Raw genomic sequence first — 14,433 nt, 5'->3', positions numbered from 1 at the left:
TGGGGGGAAAATGCAGACAACTGTACTTGAACAACAATAAAAAAGTAAAAGAAAAGTAAAAATAGATTCAAAACTAATTTCAGATAAAGCAAAAAAGTAAAACAAACAAAGCTTTTCATCTATTACACTTTACTTAAAAGTACTACTTTAGCCCTGACCGATGTGGCTCAGCTGGCTGGGCATCCCACAAAGCAGAGGTCACTGGTGCGACTCCTGGTGGGCACAAGCCTGGACTGCGGTGCAGTCCCTGGGTGGGAGGCGTATGAGAAGCAACTGACCCACGTTTCTCTCCCTCTCTCCCCTTCTCTCTAAAAACAGTTAAAATCTTTAAAAATACTACTTAAATGCTGATGGTAGTTTGTACTATGTGTATACAACTAAGTCTTTCTACATAAAAAGTATTGGGCTGGAAATACATATAAAAACCACAATTAGATGCTACTTCATACCCACTAAGATGGCTATAATGTAAAAAATGAAAAATGACAAGAGTTGGTGAGGATGTGGAGAAACTAGAACCCTCATTCACTGCTGACAAGACTGTAAAATATTGAGCCATTTTGGGAAACAGTTCCTCAAATTATTAAATACAGGCGTACCATATAATCCAGCAATTCCAGTCCTAGGTACATGCCCAAGAAAAACGAAAGCATACATCCACACAAAAACTTGTACATGATTGTTCATAATAGAATTACTCTAATAGTCAAAAAGTGGTAACAACATAAATGTCCATTAGCTCATGAACAGATAGATAAAATGTGGTATGCATCTATACGATGCAAAATTATTCAGCTACAAATGGGAATGAAGTACTGATACACCCTACAACCTGGATGAACCTTGAACACATTAGTGAAAGAAGCCGTTCACAAAGAATCACATACTGTATGACTGTATCTACACAAAGTGTCCAGCATGGGCAAGTCTGGAGAGAGAGAAAGATCAGTGGCTGCTGAGGCTGGCAGGGAGACGGCTGGGGGAAAACAGTGACTGCTAATAGGCACAGGGCTTCTTTCTGGGGTGATAAAAATGTGTAGAATTGATTGTGATGATGGACACAAAAGTGTGAGTATATTAAAAATGACTGAATTGAATCAAATGAGTGAATTGTATGGTATGTAAACTGCATCTTAATAAAGCTGTTAAAAGCAAAAAATAGTGGGTAAAATTAAAAATTTAGAAAAGTGAGTTTCAGGTTTTAAATTACTTAAGACCCTAAGATTTATAACTGAACCTTTATAACCTCTGGAAAAAGAATCTATATGGCTAACCCACACAGAAAAAATTCTGTTCAGGAAAATTTGTTGAAGATGATAGTTTAGAGCGGTAGCCATATTTATCTAGGTGATTGGGGTAAGGTCTCTCTCCTTTCATTGGCAATGATGTCATTTTTTAAATTAAATTTATTGGGATGACACTGGTTAATTAGATTATATAAGCTTCAAGTACACATTTCTGTGATACATAATCTGTATATTGCATGGTGTGCCCGCCACCCAAAGTCACATCTCCCATCACCATATATTTCACTCCCTTTATCCTTTTCTTCCTACCCATAGCCCTCCCTCTATTGTCTGTGTCTGTGAGTTTTTGTTTGTCTTATTTATTCATTTGTTGCTTTCAGTTTTATATCCCACATATGAGTGAAATCATAAGGTTTTTTACTTTTTCTGTCTGCTTATGTCGCTTAGGACGAGAAGGGCAAGAATGTCTTAGTAAAACAATGACTCTCAATAACATCCTTTGTTAGAGTTATTCATCCTTTAAATTTTTACTTTCAAAAATATTTGGTTTTGCACAAAGAAAAATATCTTTTTTTCTTTTAATTTTTATTGTTATTCAATTACAAAGAAAAATATCTTATATCATGTAGCCAAATGCTTACAGTAGTTAACTTTGAGATGCAGGGTTATTGCTAATTTAAGTTTTCTTCATTTGGCTTACTCCATTTTCTGTTTTCTCTGAGATTGTATGATTTTTTTAACATGTTATTTATTTATTTTTAGACAGAGGGGAAGAGAGGGAGAAAGAGAGGGACAGAAACATCAATGTGTGGTTGCCTCTCCTGTGCCGCCTACTGGAGACTTGGTCCACAACCCAGGCATGTGCAACTGGGAATTGAACTGGTGACCCTTTGGTTCCCAAGCCAGCACTCAATCCACTGAGCCACACCATCCAGGGCAAGACTGTATGATTTTTAATGAGAAAAGAAATTATCAAAAAACACATTTTTTTTCTGACCAGAAAGTTAATTTTACTTATAGTATTATCAGAGTTCATTCTTTAAAATATCCTCTATAATATAAATCTTTGAAATGTATTTATTCTTGTGCATGTGCTTTCTATACAGTTATACAGTAGTAAGAATAAAAATATCAAATGTATTAAAAGCATGAATTATAAAGTAAATAGATTAACTGGAATTATCAATCTCAAAAAGATACAACCATAAAACAGTAAAACAAACCTTTGTTTTGGTTCCTGTATGATCAATTTCCTCTTCTGGGGTATGTTCCGCATGACATTTTTGATGACCTTCTTCTTGGTCAACCTGCATTTTATCCTGAAAAGAAAATATGTAATTGATAATAGTATCTGTATTGTCTTTACATTTTAATAAACAGCATCTTAGAGTTCAAGCTTGTTTTGAACTGTGTGAACACAGTAAAAGAGAGCTCATTTTTCCAATGAGAATAACTACAAATAACAGGTAATCAAAATGAAAAGACCTATTTGGTGCTGTGGAAAAAAATCTTGTTTCATTTATCTGTGGCCAAAATACCCCTCTGCAAAATAAATGGAAAATTTTCAAGTCAAATTCACAAAAGCAAACTTACAATTAAAAAACCCCATTAAACATGACATGAAGAAAGTAAATAAAGCTAAGAACAGACAAATAGATAAAGAGCAGGCTGACAGCTATTGTGGGGGGCAAAGGGATGGAAGGATTAAGCAAAAAGGAAAAAGGACTCATGGGCATGGACAATGGGGGGAGGGGATATAAGGGGCATAAGTGGTAATGGAAAAATAAAAATGTTTAAAGAAGAAATAAAAATGTGAAAGCACAAAAGATTTAAAAAAGAAAATGTTAATGAATAATGTGGGAAAAAGCTACATGTTTTATGTATCACATAAATTCAACTATATCTTACAAATGAAGAAAAATACTCAAGGAAATACATCAAAATTGTCAAAGTATTTGTCTCTGAATTATTACAACATAAACTTAAAAATGGTTTCAGTGTCTAAAAGAAACTTTCAACCAGGTAAGACTGCCAAAATGGACTCTCCATCTAGCAAACAACCCTAAGTATTAGATTTTTCTGGGTTTTCTTAATCTTATCCTCAACCATCTTCCCAAAGAGAAGAAAGCTTGGAATTTGGGAATCAGCATAATTTAGCCCTTCTAATATGTCTAGAGTTAAGCACATGTAGAATACTCAGAAGGCTATCTTGAATAAATGCTTATTTGTGCCAAAGAGAAAAACACATTGGAAGTATTCTTTGTGCCAGATATAGTAAAAGGTCAATTACTTCCAATATTCTAACTTCCCTCACCCCTTCCAACTCTACAGTTTCTCCAACCCTGTGACTGAGGAGAAAAAAGTGACAAGAGTGAGCTGAAGTAATGTAGGAAGATACAAATACATTTTTAATTTTATTTCATGTAATACTAAGAAAAAAAATGCTGCCAATTAAATGGCCAAAATGCTTCATCACTTAGCATTTTTACTTTATACTTATTCAAAGAGCTTTTCTATTGTGTGCATATTTATATATCTAAAGGAAAATTAACCAAATAAAGTGGTTAAGGTAATTCTAAAACTTCACATTCAGAATCCATTGTTTCTAAATCAGTCAGTTCAGTTGTTAATGTCTGATTTTTCTATATAATAATGTCCTTTGTGCCATAAAGACCATTTGCTTTAAAAATTGCTCCAGTATGGGTCCCTCATTTAATTTTCTTATGAACTACTGACAGCTATTCTGCAAGTTTTACGATGGTGTTTTCTTTACCTTACCAGGAGTCATAGATGCTTTCACACAACAACCAGAACTTGTATTCCTTCCTTGAACTGTCAGTACCTCCACCACTTGACTAAAATGTCAAGGGGTTGCAATTGTCTACTCCTGCCATTAGGAGTAACAACTAAGTTCACCCTGTACAGGTGATGACAAGTGTCATTATTATTGCCATTAGCATCAGTAATATATATTGTCATCATTTGCAAGACCTGTCCATATTTCAAGTACATTAAAAAGAAACAGCGAATCAGAAATGCTAGGGAAGCACAAAATGGGTGCCATACTATTCTTGTTTTTAGTGCCCAGAATTCACTAACTTTATACAGAGAAAACTAAAGTCTAAGCAGAAAAAGTAAAGGAAGTAAAATGGTTATAAAGAGCTCATTCTAGAAGGTATACAGTGTGCTCTCAATTTTGGTAAAAATTAATCTTAATGGATAAATTTACATGTCTGCCCAAAATTGTGAACTATAAGAAAATTAACTTTTTACCCATTATTCTTATGTTAATTTATGAAAAACTGTATCTCCATAACACATTAGAGCACTTCCTTCTCAATTCAAGGAAGGAAGGACATAACAGCAAAATAACACAGGAAGAATGAAAGAAAATGCCATGGTCCTTAAATGCAGTGCTTTTAAAGAGTCGTGGCAGAAATCTGATCTAATCTGGAAGATTATACAGTAACTATTAATGAAAACAGACAAAAGACAACCTTTATAAGGATGAAATTGTCTTGAAATTTATTTTTAAAAATCCATTACATTGTTTACAGTTGACATACAGTATTATATTTTCAAGTGTATAACATAGTGATGAAACATTGATATAACTCACAAAGTGATCCCCCTGGTGAGTCTAGCACCCATTTAACACCAAAAACCCATTCTTAATATGCACAAATACATGAAAAATTCAGGGATCGCCAATTGAGATTGGAAAAAAATCTCACAAAGAGTACACATTAAAAGACAAAAACTTTGTGTAATGGAACATAATCATGTTCTCCTGAGATTCCTCCATCTATAGTACACCAAAAGTAAACACAGTGTTAGGATCACAAACTTTTTCATAAAGAAATAAACTGTCAAAAACATGTATTTTAGTGTTACTGAATGTACAGCACATTTTTCTGCTCAACAGCCACAGACACCCCCTGAGCTCTGAAAAATTCTTTACTAAGCATGTATCTTGGATTTAAAAATACGTGTATGTACATTTCAAAACTTATCACTCTGAATTGGTTTTATTTGTAAACTGAAAAAGCGAGCCACAGTACATGGTTTTAATGGAAATGAAGGAGGAGTGAAGAAAGATGACTAAACACACAAATGCATGTGCTCCATATTAACACTATGAAAGATGCAGAGCCTATGAAGTCTGTTACAATGTGAAAGAGTACAGCATTTCATATAGAAATATTCTTCAGTGCTTTTATTAACAAGTTTATACTGATTCTCACAACAGAACTTCAGAGCAAAATCTTAGTGATTAATGTTTTCAACTATTAAAGTACTAGTAATGATTAGAATACTGCATATTTTATTAGAGGAACTTGAAAGAGAATTTCTACATACCACATCATCTTTGCTTTCATCCTTAAATGAAGCTTCTGTCTCCATAGGAGCATCATTGTGATCCCCTTCTATACTCTGCTTCTCAATTACTGACGCACTAGCCACACTGAAGATCCCGTGGATGTTAATGCGAACTTTAACCTTCACTTTGGAGCTATCACCATCAGACTGTGGAAAAACATTCTGAATAGTGAAGCTCCCTTAAAGAAAAAAGAGCTTTGATTAGTACAGGGGCCTCAGATTAACTCATTCAACTTGTTAAAAATCAATAATTTGACTATCATCTTTCCAATGCTGGCAAATAACTGTCAAATTATTACCACATCCAGATTAATTGTTGTGGGACAAGCATTTTCCCCAGATCACCATTTTCATACCTTAATAAGCTTGGTATTAATACTCAGGAAGGTTAAGCAACCTGCTCCAAATCAATCATCAATGCTAAGAAAAATGCTAGTTGGGATTTTAACCAGAACAATTTGACTCAGAGCAACATAACTTATAAGTACGTTTTGTAGTATTGTTTTATAACAAAATTCAATTTCTGGGTTTGAAAACCAAATATAAAATTACTCCTTTTTGCTACAAGCTTTGAAAAATCATCTTGATATTTCATAAATAAAGCAATTTTAAACTTTTCTGGAATTTTCCTATAGCAAAATTGCTGTTATCCAGTCACTAATACCTACGGAGGTCATATTAATTTTTCACTTCAAGAAATCTAATGTTTTATTTTTAAAAAATCTCAAATATATAATGATATCCACAGTAGAGAGAGAATACTAGGCAGAGAAACTGAGTAGTAAACAATCTAGCTGATCTGTGTGTGGACTGAATTGTGACCCTCCACCACCCCCACCCCATTTATACACTGAAGTCCTACTGTCCAGTACCTCAGAAGGTGATTTAAAGATAGGGTCTTCTACAAAGGTCAATCCAGTTAAATGAGGTTATCAGGCTGGGCTCTAATCCAGTGACTGGTACGTTTACTTGGAGACAGATACATACACAGTGAGAATGTCATGTGAACATGAGATGGCCATCTATTACATGCCAAGGAGAGACGAATGGATCCTTCCCTCACAGCCCTCAGAAGGAAGCAATCCTTCCAGCTCCTTGATTTCAGACTTCCACCCTCCAGAATGTAAGACAAATTTTATTGTTTAAGCCACTCAGTTTGTGTACTTTGTTACAGAAACCCTAACAAGCTAATGCCTCCTTCAGTAATTTGTATCTACTGATTTAAATAATGTACTTGAGCTTTGGCTGGTGTGGCTCAGTAGACTGAATGCCAGCCTGCAAACCAAAAGGCCATGGGTTCAATTCTCAGTCAGGGCATATGCCTGGGTTGTGGGCCAGTTCCTCAGTTAGGGATGTGTGAGAGGCAAATGATGGATGTTTCTCTCCCTTTCTCCCTCCCTGCCCCTCTCTCTAAAAGTAAATTAATAAAATCTTTTAAAGAAGAAAAAAGGTGTTATTAAATTTAAAATAAATAAATAATGTACTCGAAATATTTATAGTCTACTTTCTAGCCTGCCAATAAAAGAAGTACCTAGAGAATCTTACAACTTAAAAATAATTCTTTCTCTTTTAAATGATAGAAAATCATGCTTGTTTTGTATCTACTAAAAGGATTACTCAACTACAGTCTCCCATTCTCACTTTCATATTAATTCAATGATACTCATTTTACTTGTTGACAATGAGGTTAAGTTTAAAATCAGAATATGTAATCAGTGTGGCAGCATGATTTCAACTTACTGATAAAAAATAATCCTTACCCAAACCTTTCAGGTCAGTTACAGAACATTTTAAATACAGATGTCAAAATGAATTTAAAATACACAAACTTGCTGCTATACCAGAAATAAACTCTGAGCGCTAAAAAGTACATGTTTAGGAAAAGGTATGAATAGCTTTCTTTTAAAATCCAGTGCTGGCTTAGCTTAAATATCAACTTATTTTTTTCCTTGATTCAAATATTAACATGTTATTTACAAAAATAAAAAATTTATGAAATTTTTTTCTTGAATTCTCTTACCAATTCTTGGATCAGGATAAGGCACTTCATGTATATTAGTATAGAATGCTTCTAGTTCAAATGGTTCCTTCTTGTGGAAAGTAATGACTTTTGAGAATGGGGCAGGATGATTCTTACAGAATACTTCACATTCCCTAAAGTAGAGTGGGGAAAACTCAGTTCAAAACAAAGAGAAAGTTGCTTACGAAAATAATTACAGACTCCATCTCATTATTAATTCATAAGCAGCAATGATAAAGACTTCCTCTATGTACAAATGTATAGAAAAAGAAACTGATTGTACTACAAACCTGATAGGTTTATGGCTCAATGTTTTTAGAATGTCTGTTACAGTAATAATTCTACAAAAAAGTAAAGAATTATTGATACCTGAGATTAGGTATATCCTTAAGGCCTATACATACAGTGATTATTTTTTGCTTCTATCTGAGGCCAAATCCTATCCACTGGTTTCCAAAATACGCATCATATCTAACCCTTTTTATTCTAACTTCTTTAAAAAGGAACTTTTATTTGGAAATAATTTCAAATTCACAGAAAGGTACAAAAAGAAATACAGGACAAGTAACACCTGTATATATCTTTGACCCAGATCTGCTACTGTTAACACTGCATCCCCTTTTTTTTTATCATCTGAGTGCACCCACACTGTCTGTCTGTGTGTACACTGTTTTCCTGAAAGAACTGAAGGTGTTAAATACATTTATGGTTCTTCACCCCTAAATACTTCAATGTGTATTTCCTAATAGAGATATTCTCCAATATAACCACAGTGCAACTGTCAACTCTATAAATTTACACTGATACTTTAATCTATAATCCAAATTTCAATTTTTTCAGTTGATATAATTAATAATATCATTTGTACTATTTTCTTCTTTCCAGTACAACAAATTTTAAAACCTACAAAGCAATTCCTAATCCTTAAATAGTGTAACAGGTTTGTAACTATTGTTTATAGTGTCCCAGAAACTCACTCTTTAATACATAGCACCATCCTATTAATTATGCAAGATTTGAAAATTTCATATTCATGGACCCTTTTTTCTCTGCCCAAGTATTCAAGAGTCTACCATCATTACTTTCTATTTTCTTATTGTAGTCATTACAATATATTTAATTTTCAATTTAACTTCCCTATGTCTTCTTGTAATTATTTTTTTCTGGATCACTTATACCTTTAACTGAAATTAGCTTTACAGAAAGTATTTCTTGCCTCAATATTGACATAAAAGACATGCCATTTAAATGTTCTGCAAAACATTCATATCAAACTGATAATCCATATTTTTGAAAATTGTGCAAACATTTCTATTTCTTAGGGGTGTGGATACATGAGTATATAGTATATTATACAGAACAAAATTGTAAATGCAATGTCAAAACCTAAATGAAGTAAACTACTTTACTGTATAAGCTATATTTCTGAAAAAGAGTAAAATAAAATATAGTATTTAAAACAAATTATTTTTATAGTGAAGCAAGCTATTTAAATCCTGGGTAGTTCATGGAGAAGAAAATAGAAATGTCAATAAAAGTTTAAAAGGATTATAGTTTACAATAGTTAGAAATACAAATATAATGACACAGTACTACAGTTTTACTATTAAATGTTAAACTGAAAAGTATACGAGAAAATAAGCTAAAACGGGTAATCTAAGGCACTGTTAATAGGAATATAAACTGATAAACCATTTTAGTGAATAATCTGGCAGTATTAGTTAAGATAACATCACACTCTGGCTCAATTCCACTCCTACACAATTATCTTATAGATATACCAAATATAACTAAACAAGGATGTTTCTAAAAGCACTGCTCAAAACAGGAAGAATATGGCTTTGAAATGTATTGGTGAAATTAATTATGGCACATATGTTGTTGAAAAAACAGTTACTGTCTGTTGGTGAGGAAAAGTAAAATAGAACATATTTTAGAAAGCAAGTTGCACTGGAGATACACAGATGATCAATGTATGCATTAAAAAGTGCATGCTTTTATTCTTTGATATTAAAAAAATACTGGATAGATAACACTTAGCTGTTAACAATGGTTACCTTGTAAATGGGCTAAGGAAAAGATGGGGTGTGGCAAATGCAGTTTTTTAAATTTTTCTTATTTCTATGCTGTGATTTTTATTAGAAAATGAGAATGTTTTACTTTTATAAAATATACCATCATGATTTACAAATCATATATCATTTTTATATTTTTTCTTAGATTTCATGTAATGTGTTTGAGAACTTTAAGAAGTGTAAATTCCTTTAATTTACGAAAGTAGATTCAATTGGTTATTTATGACAAACTCTAACCAAAGCTTTAAAAAGTAACTTACCCAGTTCCATCTTCAAAAGAAGTCTTCCATCTTAATGTGATTGAATAGGGAACAATGTCCGTTATGGAAAACTCACGCACTTTAAATGCTGGTGAGAGAATTGCACACTGCAAATAAGATGTACACAATATTAAAATCAACAAACACAAAATACACCCTAGGTTACCCTCGATTAAATTGCTTCATAAAGTCCCTATAATAAAGTTGTTACATTTTAAAAATTACTGTTTAATAGTAACTAGTTAAAATTTAAAAGTGTCAGAGTACTCTTTCTGTGACCTTACAAAAATTAATGTATTTTAAAATATCAAAAAAAGAGTTTTAAAGGGGAATAATTACACAGACTGGTAAAATAAAAATGTTCTTTCAGTAGAGTTATAGAGACATAGTGTCTTATGATAGCTTAAAAATATAAATAGGAAAGACCTAAGACTTACTTTTCAGGAATAATTTCAATTTACTTTTAGCCTTTTGACAAATGGTTAGAACAGATAATACTTAAACTCCTTTTAGGCCTATCACCATGTTGCCAGTAAAATATACAATTAAAAAAAGACTAATAACCATACCTGTAATGCACATCCTCTTGCAACAGCTTCATCAGCATTTAATGTGGTACTTATGTCTTTAAGGAAGAATTTAGTAATTTGTTCTTTCACTGCAGGAATTCGCGTTGCTCCCCCTACAATTTCTATACTACTTATGTCTTCACGTTCTAAGTCTGGAAAGCAAAATGTTTTCAATTGAGAAAAATAAGGTAATCTTTCATAACAATGTGAAAAGTTGAACTTGCAAAGTACTTTTTTACAAAGTGGGTTTTTTCATTTGCTCAAAGTAAGAATAAAAGGTGAAATTTAATAAATACCAATTACGTGCTGGGCACTGCACTTGGTCCAGATGACGGAGTGGCAATAAAGACAAGCACCTCATAGGCTCTACAGTGACTCTCCAGAGCCCTTCAATGTTTTAACTTTCACCTCAAAAATCCCTACAGAAAATAATTTTTTTAAAGGACAAAATACACTTCTTTCCTTGGAAATAGTTTTCAATTTTAACATTTTTTTCCATAGAAGCTACTTTTCATTAGTTACCAAAAACTTTAACAAAAAGCAATCATGTCTCCATTTCTACTTTATTTTCATTCTTAGAATCTTCTAAATACCTCAGATTTTACCAGCATTAGTTTTATGATGTAAACAATAAACCAGTAGTTCTTAAAAGCCTAGATTTCTAGCACCCTACTTTTAACAATAAAGAATGAGTTATAATCCCCTCCTCTAAAATGAGAGATACAAATCTTAAAAAAACACATTAAGTTTTATAGCTTTTACCATTTCCGACACCAGCAATTTTCAACATTTTTCATCTCATGGCACATACAAAATTACTAAAATGCTGTGGCACACCAAAAAATACCTTTCTTTTTTTTTTTGCTAGTCTAAGAAAAAAATTATATACCAGAAAGCTATTGTTATGTTGGCTGTTGTCATTTTTTCTTCGACAATCTAAGGGAAAAGAGGTGCCTTTGACAAAATAGTCAGTATTGCATGTGTTGAAAACTCTTGAGGCACAATGACTGAAAATCGCTGTCCTCGGACAACAGCATGGTGACTGAGGTGGGGGAGGTGGGGGAGGGTATGGAGGAATAATGGTGATGGACGGAGACTTGACCTGGGATGGGGAACACACAATACAGTGTACAGGTGATGTGTTGTGGAACTGTGCACCTGACACCTGTAGAGTTTTGTTAGCCAGTATCATCCCAATAAATTCAAAAAAATAATGAAAGAGAAAAAATCACTGTCCTATATCATTCACTTGAATAACGCTATGCTACAGTTTTGATAGTTAGTCTGATAATCTCCACTTACTAGCTTGTTCCATTACTGCTTTTAATGGTGGTTCAACTCTGGCAAAGAGGGCAGCACATAATTGTTCAAACTGAGCCCTGTGGCAAAATGAAATAAAATTCATCATTTTGAGATCTCAAAATTGAGTACATCTTCTCAAATAACAGAATCTAACATTATAAATATGAGCAAACACTTTTCCAACTGAAAACATACATGGTACCTGTTCATTTTACTAGAAACATCAAGGTCATTCATGAAACACTCAATGTTCAGTGGAAGGTCTGATGCATTGGCACTCATTAGCTTCTTTAGTTTCTCACATTCCTGATATAAACGCAACAAGGCCCGAGAGTTTTCTTTCACATTTATCTTATATTTGGTCTTGAACTCATCACAGAAGTAGTCTACTAAAGCCTCATCAAAGTTCCTGCCACCTAAATATGGATCAAAGGTAGTAGCCAAGACCTGTTTAATTGAAAAACCAGAAATGAATTTTCAGAAAAATAGATGCTTTCAAACAAACAAAGCTCTTAAAATCAAAATAAAGTCAACTTCTCAAAAATCACACGGGTGCCAATTTTGAAATCACTTATATTTATTATAATTTATATTAGCCAACATATTTACCCACTCTGAATTACTCTGCTTTAGGTTACAGATCAACATATAATTTAAGAATAATTCTAGTTCTAAAATGATTGAGTTATACCTTAAAACTTTACCACTACACATCCTCTGATTCTACAATAGCACTGAACAGGTAGGCCAAAAAACAAGTTTAACAGAACAAAGAAATAGTCCTAAGCATGTAACCAAAAACAAGGCAGCCCAAAAACCTAATCCAAGGATTAAATCTAAAATACTATAGTATAATTGGTCAATTTATAGACCAGGGATTAGGCCTTCAATTATTAAAAAAAAAAACTAAGCTATTTTTATAAAAATACAGAACAAACTAAAGAATACATGAGAGGCCAAAAAGAAAAAAATAGCAAAGTGTGAAGAAGAGAGACAAGAACTAGATATGATAAGCTTTTTGAGCAATAAACCCTAGCTAGCAAGTGGGTGCAACAGGAATAGATGTCACAGAACTTCAACACTAGAGCTCTAGAAATCATAGTACCAAGACATCTAATCTCTCTCTCCAGGGTACAGGCCAGAAATGACTACTTACAAAAGTGACTACTAAAAAAAAAAAAAAAAAAAAGTGACTACTAAAAAACTCCCACTGTTTGTGTGTTTTGTCTGCTTTTTTCCCCACAAGAATGGGTGGTGGAATGGTGGTAAACATGATGGTTGTATGTGAGTACAATCTGATCGGATGTCTTCCCAGAGACTTCTCACAAGGTCCAGTATTATTCAAAATTAAATGCAAAATTGTGCTTGTATGCAATTAGTGCAAATGTGCATCCTTTTGGAGAGAGGACCATAGCTTTTACCAAACGTTCTAATGTTTCTATGATCTAAAAATTACAGATCACTCTAAAGCAGGGGTCCCCAACTCCCAGGCTGTGGACAGGTACCAGTTAGGAACCAGCAGCAAGCTCACCTGAGCTCCACCTCCCCCACTTAAAAGAACATTTAAGGAAAATTAAAAGAACATTAAATGTTAAATGTTCTTTTAATTTTCGTTAAATTAAAATGCAAGACTAACTACCAAGGATTAAACCAATTTACCAAAAACTACTCCACATTCATGTGAGTCATCTCCGTTTACTTTTCTGATTACAAGAACATTATAGTAATATAAACTGTAAGACAAAAGGCTCTAAAAGGTGTTGGATCACCCAAAACAATTCATCTTCTATGTAAATTCTACCCATGTGCACAATGGAGAGAGAGAATGTGTTCCTCTGGATAAGATAATCAATGTAAAAATGAATATAAAACCAAATACCAACTACAAGAAGATAAGCACATAGAAGTAAATGATATCACATTGTAGAACTTTTTGATTAGGACTCCCAGATGCAAATGTTTCTAAAAACAACAGAATCATTCTATAAAATGTTTCCTAAGTATATTTAGATATAAATATATGAATTTATACTCCATGATAGCTGATGTAACACCAACAATATAAATAGCTAACACATATTTTAGTATCTACTATGTGGCATTCTAAGCATTTTATATATGTTAACTCATTTTGTCCTCAAAAGTTCTGAGATCATTTCTTACATTAGCCTCAGATGAGAAACTTAAGGTGTAGGGAGGTTAAGTAACTTGTTCAAGGTCACAGTTTTTATGTAGCACAGCCAGGATTTAAACACAGGCATTATGGTCTTCTATATAGCCTTATATGCTCTGAACCATAAAAGTAAAATACTGCAAATCATTTGTTTACTTACTTTAAGTTTTCCTTTGTTAAAAGCACAAACTGAGACTTGGTAAGCAGAATGTCCCATATCAATAAATGCTACATTTCTTGGTTTCTCATCTAACGGGGGAAGATCCTGTTTATAAATTCCATATGCTAGCGCAACTGTGTAAGAACAAAAAATTTAGGTTAATTCCAGCATGGCAATCATGTGGAAAACAGATAAATCACATTAATACTGAACACTTTAATACACAGTAGTGTACATGTACAGCTCA

General features: G+C 33.1%; 1 protein-coding gene across 1 annotated transcript in view; it reads right to left on the bottom strand.

The window, feature by feature from the left end:
* The window catches only part of HSPA4L (heat shock protein family A (Hsp70) member 4 like), a 47,431-nt gene that overhangs the window by 11,656 nt on the left and 21,342 nt on the right, over nucleotides 1-14,433 (bottom strand). The window contains exons 7-14 of the mRNA XM_045202391.2: nucleotides 14,187-14,320; nucleotides 12,056-12,300; nucleotides 11,854-11,930; nucleotides 10,552-10,703; nucleotides 9,983-10,089; nucleotides 7,648-7,781; nucleotides 5,607-5,806; nucleotides 2,471-2,566 (exon numbers count right to left, since the gene is read on the bottom strand). Of these exons, the coding sequence (XP_045058326.1) occupies nucleotides 2,471-2,566; nucleotides 5,607-5,806; nucleotides 7,648-7,781; nucleotides 9,983-10,089; nucleotides 10,552-10,703; nucleotides 11,854-11,930; nucleotides 12,056-12,300; nucleotides 14,187-14,320 (1,145 nt within the window). The remainder of the gene's footprint in view (nucleotides 1-2,470; nucleotides 2,567-5,606; nucleotides 5,807-7,647; nucleotides 7,782-9,982; nucleotides 10,090-10,551; nucleotides 10,704-11,853; nucleotides 11,931-12,055; nucleotides 12,301-14,186; nucleotides 14,321-14,433) is intronic.

Source organism: Desmodus rotundus, chromosome 9 (genome assembly GCF_022682495.2).
Source record: "Desmodus rotundus isolate HL8 chromosome 9, HLdesRot8A.1, whole genome shotgun sequence".
Taxonomy (NCBI): domain Eukaryota; kingdom Metazoa; phylum Chordata; class Mammalia; order Chiroptera; family Phyllostomidae; genus Desmodus; species Desmodus rotundus.
The sequence above is the reverse complement of the archived record's forward strand: the minus strand, read 5'-3'. Positions and strand labels throughout refer to the sequence as shown.